Below are 24,083 nucleotides of genomic sequence, written 5' to 3'. Positions count from 1 at the left end.
CATTACTTCATGGGAAATAGATGGGAAACAGTAGAAACAGTGTCAGACTTTATTTTTGGGGGGCTCTAAAATTACTGCAGATGGTGATTGCAGCCATGAAATTAAAAGACATTTACTCCTTGGAAGGAAAGTTATGGCCAACCTAGATGGCATATTCAAAAGCAGAGACATTACTTTGCCAACAAAGGTCCATCTAGTCAAGGCTATGGTTTTTCCAGTGGTCATGTATGGATGTGAAAGTTGGACTGTGAAGAAAGCTGAGCACCGAAGAATTGATGCTTTTGAACTGTGGTGTTGGAGAAGACTCTTGAGAGTCCCTTGGACTACCAGGAGATCCAACCAGTCCATCCTAAAGGAGATCAGTCCTGGGTGTTCATTGGAAGGACTCATGCTGAGGCTGAAACTCAAATAATTTGGCCACCTCATGTGAAGAGTTGACTCATTGGAAAAGACCCTGATGCTGCGAGGGATTGGGAGCAGGAGGAGAAGGGGACGACAGAGGATGAGATGGCTGGATGGCATCACCGACTTGATGCACATGAGTTTGAGTAGACTTGGAGTTGGTGATGGACAGGGAAGCCTGGCATGCTGCGATTCATGGGGTTGCAAGAGTCGGACACGACTGAGCGACTGAATTGAACTGAACCCTGTGTTTGGCGAAATGTGCTCTTAGAGGTCACCTTTGGAAGTATGATCTCTGTGTCCTCAGGGCAAAGGGGGAGGGTCTCAGGTACCCCTTACAAAGTCCTTGTCCAGCCCCATCCAATTCTCTCTTTAGTGAGTACAATTCTGATCACCAATGTGTAAGTTTTTTCCCCACACAACCAATTCTTGACACCAGCTGGGTGTCCTACAGTTCAACTCAATTCAGACACTACCCAGAGAAAGCATCAGATTCCACAGGTTAAGAGCTCAGTCCCACCAGACTGCCCTCCATCCCCACCGCGCCCCCCCAAACCCACCTCAGAGGCCAGTCCCAAGGCCAGGTTGTCACCAGTGCTTCTGACCAATGAGCTAGATAGAGAGCAGAGGTTCCAGCAACCTCCTCTTTAGGTTCAATTAACTTCCTGGAGCAGCTCAGAAAGCTCAGAGAAACATTTTACTTACTAGATTGCTGGCCCATCACTAAAAGACATAAATCGAGAACAACCAGATGGAAGAGATGCATAAGGCACTAGGGGGAAGCGCAGGGAGTTTTCATACTGTCTGAGGGTGCCACTTTCCCAGAATCACCACCTGTTCACCAACCCAGAAGCTCTCCAAACCCACTTCTTTTAGGTTTTTATGGAGGCTCCTTTGCTTGGGCATGATTGATTAAATCACTGGCCATTGGCCATGAACTCAATCTCCAGTTCATCCCCCGTCCCTGGCAGTGGGCATGAGGTTGGAAATCACATATTGGGCTCCACAGGCAACCAGCCGCCATCCTTAGGTGTTTTCCAGGTCACCTCTTCAACATGAAGAACATTTAATGTTCCCATCACTCAGGAAATCCCAAGGGGTTTTGGAGCTAGCTCTGGGCCAGCAGCAGGGACTAAGACCAAATAATGTATTTCTTTCTTTCTTTCTTTTTCCTTTTGGCTGTGCCAGGTTTCAGCTGTGGCACGTGGGATCTAGTTCCCTGACCAGGGATGGAAGTCCAGGCTCCCTGCATTGGGAACATGGTCTCCTAATCACTGGACCACCAGGGAAGTCCCCAAATGATATATTTCTTATTATAAATCACAATATCACAGTATGTGAGAAAATTCACAGCTGGCCTGAAGTGTCTAAAGTGTTAGAATGGAAAAGAAACAGAAAAAAGAATGTCCTCCTCTCTTTCATGGAATGTTAGCCATAGCAACAACAGCTAATATTCACTGTGCATCTTCTCTGTGTTTATGAGCATAATGCATTTAATCCTCACGTGCGTACTAATCCTCACGTGGGTACTAAGTTGCCCCAGTTGTGTCCAACTCTTTGCGCCCCATGAACTGTAGCTGCCAGTCTCTTCTGTCCTTGGGGATTCTCCAGGCAAGAATACTGGAGTGGGTTACCATGCCCTCCTCTAGGGGATCTTCCTGACCCAGGGATCAAACACACATCTTTTATGTCTCCTGAATTGGCAGGTGGGTTCTTTAGTGCCACCTGGGAAGCCCCTTCATCCTCATAACATTATCCAGTTCGAGAAACTACAGCAGGTAATGAAGTAGCCTAGCTTCACACTGTGGAGAAGGCAATGGCAACCCACTCCAGTACTCTTGCCTGGAAAATCCCATGGACAGAGGAAGCTGGTAGGCTGCAGTCCATGGGGTGGCTAAGAGTCAGTCATGACTGAGCGACTTCACTTTCACTTTTCACTATCATGCACTGGAGAAGGAAATGGCAACCCACTCCAGTGTTCTTGCCTGGAGAATCCCAGGGATGGGGGAGCCTGGTGGGCTGCTGTCTATGGGGTCACACAGAGTCGGACATGACTGAAGCGACTTAGCAGCAGCAGCAACAGCAGCAGCTTCACACTGCCAGTGTTCAACTGAGCTGGACCATGAACCAAGCCTAGCTCCAGAGGCCATGAGCATAACCATTACACAGCACTGCCTGTGAACGCTGAGAGCAATACATGAGCCAGACTCATGCGTTAGTAACAAAAACCTACTAAAAGGGACACTGAAAGTAAACACACAAGAATGGCTTTCTGTCATGGGAAGCTATCTTGCTTTTGCTCTTAAGGTGAGTCACTACCTGCTTTTTCTTATCTTCTTAGCTTAGTTGACCCCGCAGGCAACAAGGGTTAACCCAAGCCAACACTATTCTGTAACAAAACAGGCTCTCCCCATTGCCAACTCAAATCTCCATTTCCCTGTCCTGTCTCTTGAAAAAGCCAGACAGATTCACAAAATCCCTCTTGGTCATTCTATCTGCCTCCAAGATACAACCTTCAACAGTAGTCAGGCCTCCCCAAGCCCATGGGAAGAAGTAGTCATGGGCTCATCACCTTGCCGATCTTTCCCTTTATGGTTGGTCAACCAAAGGTGTGTTTGTCCCACAGCTGAGACTGGAGGGACAAGTGACATGGATGATTCTCCTGGTTTTACTCCTTAAAAGGCCCAGCAGTCAATATTCCTCAAGGAGCAAGTACTGGGGTGGACTCAGCATCCACCCACTCCTCTCCCTGGGTCTCAGGCAGGGTCTCTGGGGTGAGGGTGGGGGACTAAGTGTGTCCCAGCTCTGCTGGTGACATCTGCCTGGGTTAAATCAATCAGTGGACCCCCCTCTCCCCACCCAGCACCCCCCACCTCAGTGATACAGGGGTAGAGTGGGCATTGGACCTACTGTGGCTCAGTTAGAGTAAAAAACCCATAAACTTTGAATTCATGGCTGAGAAAGAGATAGTCTCTCTTGGGTTGGCCAACACAGCATGTAGACACAAGGCTCGAGGCTGCTGCAGGAAATGGCTATTTCCGGTGGAGAGAACCAACCTGTGTTTGAAGCCAACATATGAGGGGGCAGCACTACATAATGCAGAGAAAAGGAACACCAGTCCGACCAGGCCTGGATTTACTCTACCTGGTACATGTCCTTCATGAGTACAGATAGTCTGAGTTGGGTTGGGCTTTCTGTTATTTTAGCCAAAGCATCCTAACTGATAACCACCATTTAGACTGAACTTCAAACAGTACCATGCATTTGTCTACAGTGTTGATAAGCCAGTCAAATCAACTGTTTATATGGCTCTGAGCTGAATGCAAAAAAGCAAAATGGCTGTTTGGGGAGGCCTTACAAATAGCTGTGAAAAGAAGAGAAGCGAAAAACAAAGGAGAAAAGGAAAGATATAAGCATCTGAATGCAGAGTTCCAAAGAATAGCAAGAAGAGATAAGAAAGCCTTCTTCAGCAATCAATGCAAAGAAATAGGGAAAACAACAGAATGGGAAAGACTAGAGATCTCTTCAAGAAAATTAGAGATACCAAAGGAATATTTCATGCAAAGATGGGCTCGATAAAGGACAGAAATGGTCTGGACCTAACAGAAGCAGAAGATATTAAGAAGAGGTGGCAAGAATACACAGAAGAACTGTACAAAAAGATCTTCACAACCCAGATAATCACGATGGTGTGATCACTCATCTAGAGCCAGATATCCTGGAATGTGAAGTCAAGTGGGCCTTAGAAAGCATCACTACGAACAAAGCTAGTGGAGGTAATGGAATTCCAGTTGAGCTGTTTCAAATCCTGAAAGATGATGCTGTGAAAGTGCTGCACTCAATATGCCAGCAACTTAGGAAAACTTGGCAGTGGCCACAGGACTGGAAAAGGTCAGTTTTCATTCCAATCCCAAAGAAAGGCAATGCCAAAGAATGCTCAAACTACCGCACAATTGCACTCATCTCACACGCTAGTAAAGTAATGCTCAAAATTCTCCAAGCCAGGCTTCAGCAATACGTGAACCATGAACTTCCTGATGTTCAAGCTGGTTTTAGAAAAGGGAGAGGAACCAGAGATCAAATTGCCAACATCAGCTGGATCATGGAAAAAGCAAGAGAGTTCCAGAAAAACATCTATCTCTGCTTTATTGACTATGCCAAAGCCTTTGACTGTGTGGATCACAATAAACCGTGGAAAATTCTGAAAGAGATGGGAATACCAGACCACCTGACATGCCTCTTGAGAAATCTGTATGCAAGTCAGGAAGCAACAGTTAGAACTGGACATGGAACAACAGACTGGTTCCAACGAGGAAAAGGAGTACGTCAAGGCTGTACATTGTCACCCTACTTATTTAACTTATATGCAGAGTACATCATGAGAAACGCTGGACTGGAAGAAACACAAGCTGGAATCAAGATTGCCGGGAGAAATATCAAGAACCTCAGATATGCAGATGACACCGCCCTTATGGCAGAAAGTGAAGAGGAACTAAAAGCCTCTTGATGCAAGTAAAAGAGGAGAGTGAAAAAGTTGGCTTATAAAGCTCAACATTCAGAAAACTAAGATCATGGCATCTGGTCCCATCACTTCATGGCAAATAGATGGGGAAACAGTGGAAACAGTGTCAGACTTTATTTTGGGGGGCTCCAAAGTCACTGCAGATGGTGATTGCAGCCATGAAATTAAAAGACACTTACTCCTTAGAAGAAAAGTTATGACCAACCTAGATAGCATATTCAAAAGCAGAGACATTACTTTGCTGACTAAGGTCCGTCTAGTCAAGGCTATGGTTTTTCCAGTGGTCATGTATGGATGTGACAGTTGGACTGTGAAGAAGGCTGAGCACCGAAGAATTGATGCTTTTGAAGTGTGGTGTTGGAGAGGACTCTTGAGAGTCCCTTGGACTGCAAGGAGATCCAGGCAGTCCATTCTGAAGGAGATCAGCCCTAGGATTTCTTTGGAGGGAATGATGCTGAAGCTGAAGCTCCAGTACTTTGGCCACCTCATGCGAAGAGCTGACTCACTGGAAAAGACTTTGATGCTGGGAGGGATTGGGGGCAGGAGGAGAAGGGGATGACAGAGGATGAGATGGCTGGATGGCATCACTGACTCGATGGCCGTGAGTCTGAGTGAACTCCGGGAGTTGGTGATGGACAGAGAGGCCTGGTGTGCTGCGATTCATGGGGTCGCAAAGAGTCGGACATGACTGAGCGACTGAACTGACTGAACTGAACTGAACTGAGCTAAATCTGCCCCATATTTTCAAGTCTCGGCTCCAGAGTCACTTGTGGTTGACACTTGTTTGTTCGTTTGCTCAACAAATAGAGACACTGCATCTGATATGCGCTGGTTCGGATTCTGAGTGCTGAGGCTTCCAGGATGAATAAAACATGATTTCTGTCCTTGAGGAGGGCGGCGGTTGGGGAGTAATACAAGTAAATGCCCCTGGGAGGAACAGGAATAAGGACTCTGATGAAGTGAGTCCCAGGTACTAAGTCAGACTCCAGATGCGGGGTCGAGGAAAAGATTCTCAAGGAGGCATTTAACCGAGTTCTGAAAGCACTGCCTGAATAGGCAGGGTTTTTGTTTTTTTGTTTTTTTTTGTTTGAAGATTTTTTTTTTCTTGATGTGGACCATTTTTAAAGTCTTTTTTGGACTTGTTACAATATTGCTTCTGTCTTAGGTTTATATGAGATCCTAGCTCCCTGACCAGGGATGGAACCCATACCCCCTGCATTGGAAGGCAAAGTCTTAACCACTAGACAGCCAGGGAAGTCCCAAGAATAGGCAGTTCTTAACTGGGAACAGGCTTGCCCCCAAGGGACACTTGGCAGTGTCTGGAGGCATTTGGGGGCAGTCACAAGTGGGAGGGGCTATTGGCAGCTGGTGGATAGAGGCCAGAGATGCTGCTGACCATCTTATAAGCATAGGACAGCCCTCCCTTCATACAAAGAATTATCCAGCCCCTAGATCAACAGAGCCGAGGTTGAGCAACTTAAGCCAGAGGGAACGGATGTTCTGGACAGAGAGAGAAGCACGGGCAAAGATGTGGAGATGTGAAACCACAGGGCAAGTCTGGGGAGAGCGGGGAGCGCTGGAGCCAACAGGTAGCTTAAGGAGCGGTGAGCATCAGCCAGAAGGGCATGTCAGGGCCAGCCAGAGCATCTGAGCCCTGAGCCGGAAGCTTAGGGTTTGAGTCTTTTTTTTTTTTTTTAAATTTATTTATTTTAATCGGAGCCTAATTACTTTACAATATTGTAGTCGTTTTTGCCATACATTGACATGAATCAGCCATGGGTGTACATGTGTTCCCTACACTGAATCCCCTCCCACCTCCCTCCCCATAGGGTTTGAGTCTTTTTCCCAAGCCCTGAGGAGCCGTGCTGTGCTGTGCTTAGTCGCTCACTCATGTCCAACTCGTTGTAACCCCATGGACTGTAGCCCACCAGACTCCTCTGTCCATGGGGATTCTCCAGGCAAGAAAACTGGAGTGGGTTGCCATGCCTTCCTCCAAGGGATCTTCACAACTCAGGGATCGAACCCAGGGCTCCTGCATTGCAGACAGATTTTTTTTTTTTTTTTACCATCTGAGCCACCAGGAGAGCCCACAAATACTGGAGTGGGTAGACTATCCCTTCTCCAGGGGATCTTCTCGACCCAGGAATCAAACCAGAGGCTCCTGCATTGCAGGTGGATTCTATACCAGTTGAGCTTCCTCAGGGAAGCCCCCCTGAGGAGCTACTGAAGGATTTTAAACAAGGGCATGTATTTTAGAAGGATTCCTCGGGCAGCTGTGAGTGGGACAGACAGGAACAGACTTTTAGGAAGACTTCCTGTTCCCATCCAAGTTCACTACCCCAACATGTTGCATATGTCTCTATGTGTCCCCTCCACTAGCCTCCTAAAGCACCTTGGGGCAAGCACTAGTTAATCCACCTTTCTCTTCTCCATAGAGCCTCACACAGGTAGTACAGTGGAATCACATGTGGAGCTCAGATGCTAATACCAGCAGAGAAGGTAAAAATCATGTAGTTAAACCTTTGAAAATTCATCATCATCCACATAGTATACACGCATGGCCTGTGTGTACAATCTTACAGAAATAAGAAATAGGTCACCTATAATGCACAACACGAACAGAATATAGGCAAAAGCTAACTTTTTTTTGCAATATTTATATTTTTTCCCTTTATCTTTCAGAGACTATATTGTGGAACTGGCAGATGTTAAACGCACACATGGTGCAATGGGTCCAGTGCCCTTGAGAAATGTTTGCTGGAAGAAATGAAGGGGTGGCAAGTACTGACGTGGGGCTCTCATTTGTCCTCTAGCTTTGGATCCTACAGGGATTTGAGGGCTCCCGTGGGCCAAGGACCAGAGTTCGGAGGAACCAGCATGGGGTGGATGGCACTGTGCTTCTCCAGACTCGAGGGTTTCTTCCGGAGCTGATGGGCACGTCTCCAGCCCTTGGCTGTCACCTGGGTATTACCCTTGCTCTCCCCTGGCCTTAGAGAGAACAGGCAGTGCCAACTCTCTCACTAGGAACTGTCCTTGGCTAAAGTGAAATGCCTCACCCAAGGACACACAAGGACTGGTCAGTACTAGAGGCCAAGAACCCAGATGCTTCTTGAAAACTTAACACAACTCTTTAGGGTTGCATGAGTTATGTGGGGAGGTCTTGTAGGTCCTATACGACATCTCAACCTTTAACTCTGTCCAATCCTGCTTCTTTCCTTCCCTCAAGGTGTCCACACCAGAGTGTACTGGGTGCACTGACCTGCAGTAAGCAGCTGCCAGTGCAGGAGACGTACGAGACGCGGGTTCAGTCTCTGGGTTGGGAAGATCCCCTGGAGGAGGACATGGCAGCCCCCTCCAGTATTCTTGCCTGGAGAATCCATGGACAGAGGAGACTCGCAAGCTATAGTCCCTAGGGTCACAAAGAGTCAGACGTGACTTAGCACACATGCACACACTGGTCAAGAGGCTAAGAGGTCTCAGAGCCCAGGAGAGGCAGGATGGGTAGGTGATGCCAAGAGCAGAAGCAGACAGCATCCAGAGCGCAGGAGACCAGGAGGAACCGGCGGGCAGATGGCACCTGAGTGCTCACTAAGCAAGGAAAGTTGTCTCCTGCCCACTGGGAACCCACCTGCATGGGAAGGAAGCCCAGCAGGGGAGGCCTGGCTCCAAGCAGGGCCACTAGGCCATCCTGAAACCTGACCTGCCCCCCCACCCCAAACCTGCAAACAAGAAACCACCTCCTGTGCCCCACATGCCAAGAGGCCTCCATTTCTGTAAGTTAACAAGTCTCTTTGTGGGCAGCCACCAGCCTGGAGAGGTCTAGATGACACTGAAAGGCTCCCTTCACCACCAAACACCTCCCTCTGCCTCAGCTTCAACCAGGGAGCCTGATTTCCCATCATCAGATATTTCCCTGGGATTAAAGGACTCTATTAAAATACAACGTCCTATACATTAACATGAGATAACATATCAAGCCAGGGTTGCTGCTGCTAAGTCACTTCAGTCGTGTCTGACTCTGTGCGACCCCATAGACGGCAGCCCACCAGGCTCCCCCGTCCCTGGGATTCTCCAGGCAAGAACACTGGAGTGGGTTGCCATTTCCTTCTCCAAGGCATGACAGTGAAAAGTGAAAGTTAAGTCACTCAGTCGTGACCGACTCTTAGCGACCCCATGGACAGCAGCCTACCAGGCTCCTCCATCCATGGGATTTTCTAGGCAAGAGTACTGGAGTGGGGTGCCATTGCCTTCTCCGCAAGCCAGGGTTATTAACAGCTTAAACTAGTCAGCAGAGGCAAGAGAAAGAAATGAAAGGCTGAGATGGGAGACCTATGTAAGCCAGTTCTAGGTGGGATGCCTAGGAGGTGATGGGGGTGGGGGCAGGGCCAACACAGAGCACGTGGTTCCGAGGGCAACAGCAGGGGGCTTCTGGTAAAGGACTGAATCCCCCAATCCAACCATTCGTTTCCCAGTGAAACCAGTAGATGGTTATACCCTTCACTGGGCACATCACGTGGTACCAGGGCATCCTTGTGCTTCACCTTGGTCTCTGACTCTCATGCCAGATCGTAAGAGCAGGAGAGCCTCCCACTAACAACAGGATTTACAAATTTACTGAGAAGGCCCCAGACTCCCTCTAAGCTATCTCAGGCAGTCAGGGCCCTTCTAGATCACATTGCATTCCCCTCCAAATGGAAGCCATCCGAACAGCTGCATCAGGCCCTTAGTTGCAGCCTGCAGGATCTTTTCGTTGCAGTGCATGGATTCTCTAGCTGCGGTACACCGCTTAGCTGCTCTGCAACACATGGGATCTCAGTTCCCTGACCAGGGATTGAACCCATGTCCCCTGCATTGCAAGGCAGATTTTTAACCACTGAACCACAAGGGAAATCCCTGAAATAGTAACTTTTATTTTGAAATATTAGGCTGACATTATCTTTTTTACCCACTTATGCACTGTGAGGAATTCATTTCAATTCATGTCAAAGTTAGTCTAAAGATACAGTCTGGCCTCATTAGGACTGATCCGTTTTGGACATCTTTTTAAAATCCTTTCTTCTTCTAAAAGGGATGCCTTCCTCCTAGAAAATTACTACTCAAGTGAGCCCCAGTAACTGCCGGGAGTGTACACCACGGCTTGGCTGTTAGGGATGAGAATCATTGCTGTAAAACACAGGGGTTCCCCACGCCCTTGTAGCTAAGTCTTTTCTGCATGCTCCTATTCCTCCTGCTCAGTGCAAAAAGTTCTGCAACAATGCAGGTGGCCATCAGCCCCAGGGCTGAGGTTTGCCCGTGATGAGTGTGTTTGTTGGCTTGCTCATTTATTCCTTTATTTTTACATGCAGGCATTTCCTTTGGGACTCTAACGCAGGCAACCTTTGAAAAATTCACACTTAAATCAATCTTCCAGTGCTTTCGTTTCTCCCATGTTGAGTGGGTCCTCCTGGCGTTCCCTCATCTGGCAGAAAAGATTTGAAAATGTTGGCCTGGCTTTAAGATGCCCAGGCCCAGTAGGACACATGACATGCCTCCAACTGAATGACCTGTTCACTGCTGAGCTACTGGGTTCTTTTGCCAGGAGTGCTTTGGCACTTTTGGAAAATCAAGATTCAGAAAATGAATACGTGCATTATTTAAAACTATGACCCTTCTTTTTCTGCTTTATCTTCAGGTCCACCTTTTGCTTGTGTGAGTTCACCATACAAGAGTTCTTGTGAGACCTGACATCTTAGAGAGATCAGAAATATAGGGCATATGTTATGTAAAGACAGATATATAGTATGGTGGGGGCACGTGGAAGCTATATTAAGGGGTAGTTAAGGGGACAGGATCTGGAGATGGGTAAACGTATTATGTAACTGCCCGGAGCCTCAGTTTCCCATCTGTACAATGGGCATAATGAGAATAACTACTTGTCTGGTGACAGCAAATACAATTACATTATATATGTAAAAAGACTAGAATAGGGCCTGGTCTAGTGTGGGCAGTCAGGAAATGATAGCAAATACCTCTCGTGTAATTAAAATGTTCAGGAGGCAATATAGGAAACAATTTCATTCTTAGCATCAACAGTCTAAATTCTTCAAATTGTTCCCCAGATGATCTTCATCTCTTAAGGAAACCTGTATTTGCATATGTTTTTGCGATCACATACACTTTTCAAAGAAACACATAGTTTTAAAAAATTTATTGAAATGAAGTGGGCTTCCCTTAAAGTAATCTGTAATTGGAATATTTATACATGACTGTGAGAAGTAAGCAACCTCCTTTAAAAAAAATCCTCTCTCTCCTACTGTTCTAATGCAACATTCCGAAAGTATCCAGTGAACACTCCAAGTCCTGGCACAGTGGTGAAAACACCTGCAGTGTTCTCTTTTCAAGACTAACAGTGTTCTGGCCTATTTGCTCAAACTGTGAAAACGTCTATGTCTAGAACCTCATCAATACAAGAAATCTATTTATACAAGTCTTGAAAAAAACTAAGAATGCTATCACATATCAGCAGAATATTCCTGAGCAGAAGAAAAAGTTTCCCAAACTACAAGCATCCAGGAAGAATACTCACTGTTGGTAGGGAGAGATTAAATGGAAATTTCAAATGCCCTACTTTTAACCACAGGCTGATTATCAAATTGATGACCAAGCTTGGCATAAGAAATATTTGTATGAGGAGAAAATTTAACACTGATACTTCAATCTGGAGGAGAAAAAAAAAGAGATTTTCCCAAAGCATCTGGAATTTTACAAAATTAAAGCACCTAACTCTTAGCTATGAAAAAGAAATAAAAGATAAGGGCATCACCACCAACACAGATATCAAGTTTAAATGTCAGGAAGGTAATTAGAAATTCAAATTAGGTATAGTGTCTGTTTTAATTGGACCAACTAAAAATCCCACTTTAAGCTTTGTGGCAAAGAATGACCAATTCCGAGGGGGAAAAATCTTCTTACCTTCAAATTAGCACCGTATGTTTAAGAAAGCAAGTGTAATTTTCAAATTACAACCTCACAATTAAAACAAAAGTTTATCTGGATATATTTGAATCATAACTCTTGTTACAGAAAATTTTGTATTTGTAATTAGAGAAACATTTTACAAGAAAAGGAAAGAAACATTTTCATAAAACCTAAGAGTATATTCGAGACCATTTGAATCTTGGGACACCATAAAGCACTACTGAACATCTTAGCATAGCGTCTTTCACATGAACTCATGAGAGAAACTACACACGACGGGATGTAAGCAGTTTGATAGGAGGCACCAAACTGTTAAGTCATCACCTGGGGAATTTGATGGGATTAGACACATTTTTGCAGCCTGGAGCGCCCCTGCACATAAGCATGTGCTTCATCATGTGAATTCACCAAATCGCTCTGTGGGAAATCTCATTGTTTCCATGGCATATTGAGGAGTTACGAAACCAGGAACAAATCCAGCTTCTCAACAGTGCTCTGGATTAAAAGACGCCTATGTTCAAATGAATTCTAACCCACGGCCATGGTTCCTACTGAGTTTCTAAGAACAAAGGGGAAAAAATTAAGGACCTTTAGCATTGCTGTTGAGCTTAAGGTCAATAAAGTACTATTCATAAAATGGTTGAATTTAGACCTTGAGATTCTTTGTACAATAATTTGTTACTCTGATACATTCCAATTAGTCTTACTTTGCAAAAGAGGAAATAAGGAGTAATAAAATAGAAAACATTTTAGTGTATTTTTAAATTCTACTAATATTCAATAAACTGAAATATGACAGAATGCTCTATCCCCTTTGCATTCAGGAAAAAGCAAAGCTTGCATTCACCTCTGCCCACCAGACACTTACATCGTATCCACTGTTACGTATCCCACGCCGGGGTCGCTCCCGAGTTACCAGAAGGTCCATCTCTGTTTCCCCTGGACTCGGGCTGTTCAGAGATTGCCGGCTCCGGTAGACAGAGTTCTTCATCTGTTGCCTGAAGAAAATTCAACAACTGTTATGATGCAGCAAATACCCTGACAGATGGAATTCTCCACTGATCCAAACTACAGGCAACCAATGAAGGCTTTGGATTTGCCTCGCGAATCTCAGAATTGATGGTATTTGTTCCCTGGCCATCAGGAACTACAGAAAGAGTGGAATAAAGATCCCCCGACCCCCCACCCAGATGCTGTAACCATTTGGCTGAATTGTAAGTGCCCTTTTGTATGGAAACTAGGTAACTCTAATCAATTGTATCACTGCAACCTCATCTAAAATTCTGCTGACTGCAAGGCCAGGGACTCTCCCTTGACCCTCTAGGACAGTGAACGCTGGAAGAACAAACTTGCTTTTGTTGGCTTTGTTGACTTAGCAGCCTCCTATTCCTTTTCACCTTTCTAATTTCACATGCAGGATTCCACGATGTGTCAACAAACACTGTGGATAATAAGCTTCTTAAACACGACTGACGATAGATTTTCTTCTCTACCTTCATCACAATGGATTCCCTTCTGGGCTAAGGAGCCATAAACCGAAAGGCAATTTGGGGCCCATGCATCCATCCATTGCTGAGTGGCTAAAATGTACCAGGTAGGGTGGAAGAGAATGAGGATCCACAATGAGACAGACACAGCTCTGCTTTGCTGAGCTTATATTCTAAAGAGGCAGATAGACAGTGTGCCTGGTAATTCCCAAAGTAATAAGGGTGACAGATAGTGACTAGGATGTGGGGTGACTTTAGATCGGGTGGATGGTCAGGGAAGGCCTCTCTAGAGAGGTGACATTTCGGTAGACACCTGAACAGAGCCAGCCACATACCAACCTGAACACAGAGCATTTCAGGCCTGGGAAGTTCACTTCAATTACTTTCAAAGTTAGTTTACAGTTATGGTCTAGCCTCATCAGGACTGATCAGTTTCGGACATCTTTTTAAAATCATGCCTTCTTCTAAAAAGGGGTGCCTCCTTCTAGAAAATTACTACTCAAGTGAGCCCCAGTAACTGCCAGGAGCGTGCAGCCCCTCATAGCTGTTAGGGTGGCAGAGTGGTTGAGAATTACGGCTGCAAAATACAGGGAGGGAGATGGGAGGCAGGTTCCAGAGAGAGGGGACATATGTATACCTATGGCTAATTCATGCTGATATTTGGCAGAAAACAACAAAATTCTGTAAAGCAATTATCCTTCAATTAAAAAATAAATTAAAAAAAAAACGCACACACAGGGATACCCAAACCCCTTGCAGCTAAGAGTCTTTTCCACATGCCCTTCCTCCTCCTGCTCAGTGGAAAAGTTCTGGAACAATCCAGGCTTCCATCAGTGCCAGTGCCATCACTTGCCCATGATGAGTGTGTTTGTTGGCTTGTTTATTTATTCCATTATTTTTACATGCAGGCATTTTCTAGCACCCTGACCAGGGACTGAGGGTCACAGGTTCAGAGGCTCCACCCAGCTCACCCTAGGAAATGCATCCTTTTGTCATCACTGTTTTGTTTCCACTTGTCCTTAGAGGAATTTTTTTTAGGAGGGGAAAGAACCAGTAACAGCGAGGGCTGTGGCTGGGCTTTTCTTTTTTGCACAGGAGGCAACTCAAGAGTGATGACTTTTTTGCAGGGTTTTATTCCGCAAAATTTGCAGAGTTTATCCCACATGATTTTTCAGGGTTTATCCCATATGATCTTGCAGGGTTTATCCCACAAAAGTAGGAGAAAATCACTGGCTACTTCCCTCTCATCCAACAGTAAGTTTTTCTCTGTAAATTATTTGCATTTCAGAGCGTCTACCTTCAGAGAACTCCCCTATTTTGTGTCTTGGTTCTAAGATTCTATCCATTTGTGGGCTCAAGGTACAGAGGTTGTGTTATTGTCAGTGACTATGGAAGAAACCTGGGAGGTAAAGATACCTTTTTCATGACCTCATACCCAGTTAGTCAGAGCATGACATTCACACACTGCTAGTCTAGAACAGACATCAGAACCCCAAGGGCAAGACCCTACCCTTGCAATTAATCTAGGGGATAAAACATACACTATTAGACTGACTCCCTCACCAAGAGGGGCTTACACCTGTTTAGAGGCCTCTGTGGTCTCTGCTCATCTGGCACCAGGACAAGCCTCTTTAGCTAAGGGCACTTTGATGGCCAGCTTTTCTCCAGGGACAGGCATGTGACACAGGCTGGACAATCATAGCATCACAACCCCATGGCCATAAGAACTGGTCAGAGGGGGCACACGAGTTGGTCAAGTGCAACTAAGTCTCAAGGCTTTTGCTACAGCAATCAGGAAAGAGGCATTCTCTTGGCATTGAGGTTTCTAAGAAGATAGGATGTAAGCCTAGAGTTGCTGGGAGCCAGTTTGCCACTACGAGGTAAGAGCCTGCCTGAAAAGGAGCCAGCAAAAAGTGAAGAAACAAGATAAACACGGAAGTCATTGTATGACCTCTTGGATCTAGCCGTGCTTGAAGCCTTGGCCTGTTCAGTGGTAAAATTTCCCCTTTATTGAGCCAGTTTGTGTTGGTTTTCCATTATTTGCAACCAAAAGAATCCTGACTAATATAGGAGCTTCCCACCTAATGTTATAAACTGTGCCCTATAGTTATCTGCAAATAGAGGTGTCCTCTAGGAAAGGAGCACAATCTTGTGAAACAGAATCTGTTCTGAGTGACTCATACTTTAAGGAAGACCCCAAAGAATTCTTTCCCTTGACCCAATTACAAATCATTCTTTGAAAAAGCAGACTCCATAACTGTCCTGAGATTGCCAATTAACCCATTTAGAAAAGATTTACTAATAACGGTGGTAGAAGAGTAAATACTAGGATTAGCAATTGACATTTAAGTAGGTTATTTTGGAAGTATTAGAAATACAATAGTGAGATTGTATAAGCCCTTTCGAGAACCTTGAACGTGGGTGTGCGCTTAGACACTGGCATATCCTCCAGTCTCCTTTTCCATCAAACACACTGCTCTATTATATATAGCTTAAAGGCTGCTGTTTAACATGAATCTCAATTAATCAGGCTACCAATGTGTGCCTGCAACTACTTTGAAATAAACTGGGCTTTTGGGTAGAGAAATTACTTATTTTAATCAAATAGAGTTCCATTAGGTATATCATTTCCTATTGGTATTTTCCTATATTCTTTCAAAGTTAACAAATTTTAAAACTTGCAAAATCGAGGTATAAGTTTTTTAACCTCTGAAAATATTGTTGGGAGGAGGATGATGCATTTCATTTGGATTTTTTAGGAGGTTGGGATCAACCACTATAGTTTAAGAAAGTAGTTCCTGAACACTGTATTCTGTGGAGGCCTAGGGTTCCATAAAGATGGATTAGAAGGAGGAGGAGGAAGAGGAGGGGAAGGGGAAGAGAAGGGGGAGGAGGTCCTGCTTCTACTAGAGCAACTCTGTCTTTACAGGTTATTGCCTTAGCTTGGGTTCCTCTAGAAGTAAGCTCTGTGGTGATCTGAGTAGAAGTGGTTTATTTGGGAGAGGGTTCCAGGAAGCACAAGTTGAGAAGTGGGAAAATGAGAGAGGGAAGGGAAGGGGCCAATAAAGAATACGGTCTAGAGCAGATCAATGTCTTGGGCATCTGGGGCTCAAACTTATTGGAGAAGTGTGGGAGATCATTATTTTTAAATGTAGGTTTCATTGTTATTCAGGTATGGTAAACCCAACAGATCGGGGATGACTGCCATTGAAGAGACGACGTGTATACTCACAGATCCCAAGAGGAAGGGGCATACTGCACTATAGAGGGCCACACAGGAAGCACCAGGGTCAGTCACAAGGCAGGGGGACTGCAAGGAGAATGTGGGCAGGAGCTTTTACTGTAGCTTTCATGGGAAAGAACTGGAAAGGGGTGATTTGCACAGGAGATTAGGGGCCAGAGTGCAGAGCTCCTGTGTGCAGGAGGCAGCTGGGGTCTGAGTTCTCGTTTGTTTGTGTGTGACAGGTGCATTTACACATGAGAATTACTGTCCCTAGGAACTGGCGACCCAGCCCAGGGAGGGGCAGTTTCTCCAGGGGCCAGACCCCAGATGTCAAATCATCAAATACAGGAAGCAGAAAATGTGGTTATTACAACAGTGTCGAGTTCTCTTGCCAGGGGTGTTTATCTATCCGTCCCCATCTGTCACGGACTGCAGCTCTCCAGAGCACGTTAACTACCCGACACTTCTGCTGGGGGAGCTCATATCAGTCACAGATGTTTGCAGTAAGAAGGATGCTGCTGGCCTATAGGGGGCTGAGGGGACATACAGGGGGCCTCTGATAGCACCTGCCTCAGTTATATTATTTACTTTGTATCTCTGAAGACTTGAAGAGTTTATAACATAAAAATGGGGGTGTGCTCTGACTTAAAAAAAGCTGTGAAAACTCTTTGAAAGGGGATCAGGATGAGTCAACATTTGGAATCTAAATTTTGATTTGATTTATTTAGCTCTCAGGGTAAGATTCTGGTTATTGACGCTATCTCTGGCCTAGAGAATGGGTTCCTTACTCGTGCCTTACAGGGGCTGGTCACTGAGAGCAGACCCTCTAGAGAGCTGAACTGTGAATGGTAACTAACAGGTATGTCTCACCTGTGATAACAGGTGACATACAACAGGCAGCAGTGGACAGTGCCTGGAGTCAACAGCAGAGTGTGACAAGAAGAGTGCTTGAGGGACTTCCCTGGTGGTCCAGAGGCTATGACTCTGTGCTCCCAATGCAGGGGGCCTGGGTTCAATCCCTGGTCAGGGAACTAGATCCCACATGCGCAACTAAGCATTTGCAGGTGGCAACTAAAGATCCCTCATGCAGCAACTAAGACCCAGTGTAACCAAATAAATATGTTTAAAAAGAAGAATAGTGTCCAAGAGCTTACTAAGTCTCTTTCTTGACATTAATCTTTCTCTTCTCATCCCCATCTCTTGCTGATCTCATCTCCCTTTCTACCGCCACCCCACCTGATTTGTGGTTATCTCTAACTTTCCCTTAACCGATCACATTTTTTAAATTAAATCCTTTCTTCAACAGACATTTACTAAGAATTGCCTGCATACTCCCAGCATCAGCAGGCTAGCAAAAGGCCTTAGGAAACTGGCCTGGCCTTTTGTTAGGCAGTGGAGATGCACCTCTCCAGCAAAATGTTTTGTTCATTCTCCTTATAAAATATCTTCACTGAAAATTGTATTTAACTCTCAAATAATTTCCAAGCTAAGTTTCACATACTTGTACATGATTTTTGATTCAGTTTCCAAATATCAGCAGGAAACCCAAGAAAAAATAAATCCCCACTCCAGTCGATAAAAGACCCCTGAAGTAAAAAGTCCCAAAGTGTGAAGTAAAAGGCAAAGACGCCCCCAGCCTCCCAATAAAATCCACAGATGTCCCTCCCTTTTTTCTACAGTTATCAACATGGGGTACGTGCACTGTGTTCCCATCACAGTGTGATTTTACACCAACAGCTTGTCGTCCCCACCAAGACTAATAAGAAGCCTGGAAAATGAAGCACTGGCTTAGAATTCCCTCTTTTCATTTTAAAAATAAATCATGCAGGTTCCATTCATAAAATTTAGTCCCCACTCCCAGCTTGACTATGCGGCTTCCATCTAAGCCCATCACATAGTCATTTTGGCTTTTAATAAATACCCACTCAGTCCAGGAACCATCCTGTCCTCCCCAGGGACCTCTCTAGAGGCTGTGTCTGTGAAGGCCATGGTTTGGGTTGGAGCACTGGCAGCTCTAAGTCAAGGGGCAGCTGCCAAGGAGAACGTGTATTTGGAAGAGTTGGTCTCAAGTCATGAAAATGCTTCTGGGGGAAGTGCCTCAGAGGGGAAGGCAAAGAAGAGAAGTGGGTATATTGCGCTTTGCTGACATTTACCCCTTTACCCTCAGAGGGTAAAGAAACTGCCTGCAATGTAGGAGATCGGGGTTGAATCTCTGGATTAGAAGATCCCCCTGGAAAAGGGAATGGCAACCCACTCCAGTGTTCTTGCCTGGAGAATTCCATGGACAGAGGAGTTTGGCAGGCTACAGTCCATAGAATCAGACCTGACTGAGTGACTAACACACACACACACACCCCTTTTCCTAGTAGGTGAAGCCACTCCCTGCTGAGTTAGGAGCAAAGTTTACCCACCAGGTTGAAGGTTGTCAATTTCAACTACCAGGCCTATCCCTCCCTTGCTAGGGCAGGCCTGCCTTTTAGGCTGAGTATCTCACATTTCAAACATCCATCACACCTGTGAGCAAGAAACTCTTGGGTTCATCTTTCTCTCCCATTAGGCCTTAAGTTCCATAAAAGCAGAGACTGGGCTGTTCGGCCCACCATAAAATATTGAATGAATGAACCCATGACCTTGACAGTATTCAGCATCATGCCTGGTGCCCAGTACAGAGCAGGAGACAATAAATGTCAAATGGACAAGTCTATGAATTAAAGACAGGAACCCAGCATGGAGACTGGAGTAGCTGTGCAGTAAGTATTGATTGAAGCTGAATAAAAAGGTGAGGCATGGATTCTGTTTTTCTTATGCAAGAGACACTAAAATCATTGATGAATACGCTGTCCCTTGATCTGGAAGTTGCATAACCAGGTGGGTGATAATTACATGCGAACCCAGCTCTGAAACAGCTACAGGTTTGAAAACATCATTAAAAGCTAAGGGACAATTACGGTTGTTTGCATAAGTGTTGTTTTTCAGTGGTTTTAATTTTATTCTCTTCCAGACTCATTGTGGAACTCCTGCTTGTAGAGACCAGTGAGGCCCAGACCAGCAGCCTGCAAAGATGAGAGTCCTCAGGTGACAAATAGAACAGAGACCTGGATGGTACTGCCCAAGGTACCCCCTGCCCTCATCCCACCAACGATACAGCGACCCCCGGAGAATCCCTTAAGAACTGCACCTGTTTTTAGCCTCGGTGAATGGGGCACACAGTTCTGGGTCTGGATCCAAGACGTGCTCGATTTCCTTTGGTGCTTTTTCATACATCTTTTTCCTTTCCGTCTGAGCCTTGCTAGCCTCCACTGGGGGGAAGTCGTAGTAACCCTTCCTCTTGGCTTTGAGGCGCAGCTTGTTCCGATAGTGCTCGATGTCTGACTTCTGCTTCAGGGCTTTGTTCACCTGCGGAGAGAAACAGTCTCAACATGCATGGTGCCCAATACACAGCAGGTGACAACGACTGTCACGTGAAGAAACAAGTCTATGGCTGTTTAGCTGATGCCCAGCTGGGTAAGACCACCAGCTCTGGAAGGGCTAGAGTTGGGATGAATAAGGTGGGAAAGAGGAGTAGATGTCTTGCTTGCAAGGTCTCCCCGCTCTATCAACCTGCCCTTGAAAGCTTATTTTTGTCAGTCTATAGTTTCATTGTTGTTGTTTAATTGTTCAATCACATCTGCTCTTTTGCAACCCCATAGACTGTAGCCCACCAGGCTCCTCTGTCCATGGGATCTTCTGGGAAAGATTACTGGAGTGGGTTACCATTTCTTCCTCCAGGGGATCTTCCAACCCAGGGATCGAACCCATGTCTCCCCATCTCCTGCACTGCAGGCGCATTCTTTACTGCTAGGTAATTTTGAAGCCTTGCATGGCCATTATTGCCAACTGGTTCCTGCTCACCTGTCAAAGATACAAACGGATGACTGCGCTAAATAAACAAATGATATGGAGATGTTACGTCCACAAACAGAGCTGAATGAAACCTGCCTGATACTAATTGAACAATATGGAGAACCGTTTGAGCTGTTTGCAGTCAGACTTGACTACATCTGTATAATCATGTTTAAAGTAGAGAGCATTTTCATAGCTAACATTTCAAGGAACAATCATGGAAAGGCTGGTAAATGTGGGGATGACATCCACCTGGCAATTGAGTCAAAAAGGCTAAGTTAGTAAAGCAAAGAATTGGGATCCCTAGTGAACTAAGAGCTCCCCTTACAGATTCTGTGCTGTGCCATCACTGTGGTGACTTACATGCGTGATGTCTTCTTAACCTTCATGACAACCCATAATCAGAGGTGGGGTCAGGGTTTGACCTCGGACAGTCTGTCAGAGTTCAGAGTCTGCACATTTAGCTGTTAAATACCCTGCCCCTCAGGATGAGAAGACAAAGAAGTACAGAGGGTCCAAGGTCTAAGCCCCTGGACTGTAGATTCTGCCCAGGGTGTGGCTGGGGGCTGGGGTTGGTGTGGGCTTGCCAGAATTGGGGCTTTCCATTTGGAAGATGCTCAAGGCAATAGTCAATCGGCAGAGCATTGGAGCTGCATGCAGAGCTGGCAAAGATCCAGAGGCCCAGACCTGCTGAATCAGAATCTTCAAGAGTGAGGCTTGGGCATCTGTAGTTTGCACAAGTCCCAGAGCTGACTCTGGTCCCGTACCTGGGTAGGAAACCTCTGGCACTGATCAGTGGTTTTCAGATTATATTCCGTGGGTTTGTGGAAGATCAGTAGAAAATCCTAGAGTTAGGAGTCTTGCCCTCCAAAAGCCAAGACACAGCTATTTTCATATTGCTTTAGCAAGTTTAGGGACCTGGGCTAAGAACTGTTGCCCGAGGGCTCCAGGAGGGTCCTCAGGAGTCAGGGAAGTGCAGGGGCAGCAAGAAGACGGGGCTGAGCTGCTGGCCCTTGTTCCCAATCAACAGAGCAGCCGCCCACGCTCCCGTTGGCTGTCTGTGTTGGACTCCTACAAAACAGTGTGTTTGAAGAAAGGATTAGGGGCTGAGAGAAGACTTAAGGTCCAGCGGTCTCAGAAACTTGAGGTCAGATCCCCAGGTCAGACTCTGCTGAGCTTCTGAAGACATGTGAGAAGTACAGAGGTGGTGAGGCCAGGGAGGACAGGAGGAACTGCCTGGAGGCCCGGGGGACACGGCAGAGATTCCTTACTGCTGCAGCCAATGCCAAGGGAGGAAGGTGGGGGTACAGCTGCCTCACCTCCTTCTGTGTCCCTCCTGGACCTGAAAGTCCCCCCGGTAGCAGGGTCCAAAGCCTGGAATTCTGGGCTTCCAGCCATCAGACCCATGAATCCCTGACTCACTGTCCACATTGCTGACAATACTTTAGATTAAGCTCTTTTTTCTTCTTAAGTGTCTTCTATTTGGATAATGAATTTAAACTCTGCTAGGACATCAGGACTCCAAAAACTAAGGCTGGCAGTACTACCTTCTGCAGAAGGAACTGCTTGCTCCCCTCTGTCCTCTGGGTCCCCCGGCTGCCACTGGGAAGCGTGGGAGCAAGGTCCCCTCTTGAGCCAAACTTAAGCAAGTTTGCCAGCAACACAGGGGAAGAATTTCCTTTTAAAGTCAATCTCTTTCTCTCACTCATTCCCAACTCTTCATGAAACATTTACCAGAGTTCACTGGGTTTATATGCAAACACCCTTGGGAGGATAATTCTGTTGCTATCAGTCATTTACATTTTAATGATAGTGCAGCATAAAGCTGGGGCTAAGGGGATAGGTTCTGGAACCAGATCAACTGCCTGGGTTTAAATCTCAGCTCTGTCTTTCCCTAGCTGGGTGACTCCGAGCACATTACTTAACTTCTCTGTGCCTCAGATTCTTCTGATGTAAGAGGGAGATAATACTACTGCCCTCGTAGAGCTGTTGTGAGGACTGCAGGAGTTCACACGCACCGCATGCTTGCAATATGGCCAGGCACTGAGACCAACTCTAAAACAGGCTATCTATCTTACATATGGGAATGAATATGTTTCCACACTACTCTCTCCATTCATCTTGGAGATTTTTATGAAGAACAGAATGTAAAAATAATTTCATTATGTCTTTTGTATATTGAAAAAAATCTTATTACCATTAATGTGGGTTATGCAGGGTTCATTTTCATCAAAGACTAAGGGAAAAGGAGTCTGACAGAGACAGCGGAGGGGAAATGAGTAGCTTTGGGAGCACAGAGCACTAAAGTGAGTAGGCTTGGGTGGAGTCGGGCAGTCGAGGGGGCTTTGGGCTGAACAGCATGGGTGCAGCACTTTGGGGGCCGGGGGTTCAGGGGAGGGGTGGGACAAAGAAAGGAAGGCGGACAGGCCACGTCTACACTGCTGTCTTAGAATGTCCCTGTTCCTTCATGCCCATGGGAGTTACTCTGGTTGTTTTTTCTGGCTCTTGCTTCAAGAAGGAGAGAGGAAGGGGCAATCCAGCTGCAAGAAGCAGCTGTGACAATACAAACCAATACCCGGGGGCTTTAAGGGTTAGATACAGCAATAGCTGTATATGGTCAACAAGTAGTGGTGAGAGTGTGGTGCTTTATGAAAACCCATCCATGCAGCTAGCTCAGAAGCCAGGAGCCTGAGCACCTATATAGATCCCATCCTCTAGGATAAACTCTCAAACGCCCAGGACATGGTTCAGTGTGCAGAGATTCCAGTCCTGACACTTTGCGCTGCTAGGTGGTTCTAGCAATGCGTTCATCCAGGGGTAAGATATGTGTCAACTGATGTACAAAGCCAGCGGTTCGCCAACATGAGGCCACATGTTATGTAGATGCTTTACTTTTACAAGGTTTGAAGAAACAAACTGAGGGATATATTTTTTTCTAACTCTTGCAAAGATCTCCCCAACCTGGGTCCTGATGGTATCTTTAGGCTGGCAGCATCTCACAAATCTTTAATTGTTCCCTCATTCCACTTGCCACTGAGAAAACCAGCAAAGAGAAGAAGCTAGCATGACACCCTCTGGGCCAGGAATCCATTTCTGGAATCTCTCCTAAGATGATATTCCAAGAGAATTTCAAAGTCAGAGATGAAAGTTAATATCTTCAGTAATCAGACATATCAGTATCAGGTACTTCTTGATTCCATGGCACATCATTGCCATGGATATGTGAAAAATTCATAACCTCAACCCAATCATGAGAATACACCAGACAAATCCAAACCGAGGGACATTCTACACAGTAACTGGCCAGTACTGTTTCAAAAGAATAACAGTCATGAAGAACAAAATGGTCACAGAGGATGGAGGAACTCTCCCAAACTTGAACTACCCCAAACTTGTTTGGGAGGAGACTCAAGAGACAGTTAAATGCCACATGGGATCCTGGACTGGATTACAGAACAGAGAACGGACATGAGAGGAAAACCAGTGAATTTCAAATGAGGTCTGCACATCATTCAACAGTGTTGCACCAATATTATGTTCCTGGGCTGGATCATTTTTTATGGTTACACAAGGTGTTCATATTAGGGGTAGCAGGTAAACAACTAGCTGG

General features: G+C 45.7%; 1 protein-coding gene across 2 annotated transcripts in view; it reads right to left on the bottom strand.

The window, feature by feature from the left end:
- KIAA1549L (KIAA1549 like) overlaps positions 1 to 24,083 on the bottom strand; it is a 308,499-nt gene that overhangs the window by 34,729 nt on the left and 249,687 nt on the right. For both annotated transcript variants that reach the window (XM_042233337.2, XM_042233338.2), the window contains exons 15-16: positions 19,770 to 19,987; positions 12,750 to 12,879 (exon numbers count right to left, since the gene is read on the bottom strand). In XM_042233337.2, the coding sequence (XP_042089271.1) occupies positions 12,750 to 12,879; positions 19,770 to 19,987 (348 nt within the window). The remainder of the gene's footprint in view (positions 1 to 12,749; positions 12,880 to 19,769; positions 19,988 to 24,083) is intronic.

The sequence above is a fragment of the Ovis aries genome, chromosome 15 (assembly GCF_016772045.2).
Source record: "Ovis aries strain OAR_USU_Benz2616 breed Rambouillet chromosome 15, ARS-UI_Ramb_v3.0, whole genome shotgun sequence".
Classification (NCBI taxonomy): Eukaryota; Metazoa; Chordata; class Mammalia; order Artiodactyla; family Bovidae; genus Ovis; species Ovis aries.
Note: the sequence above shows the minus strand (reverse complement) of the source record. Positions and strands in the feature narration are given on the sequence as shown.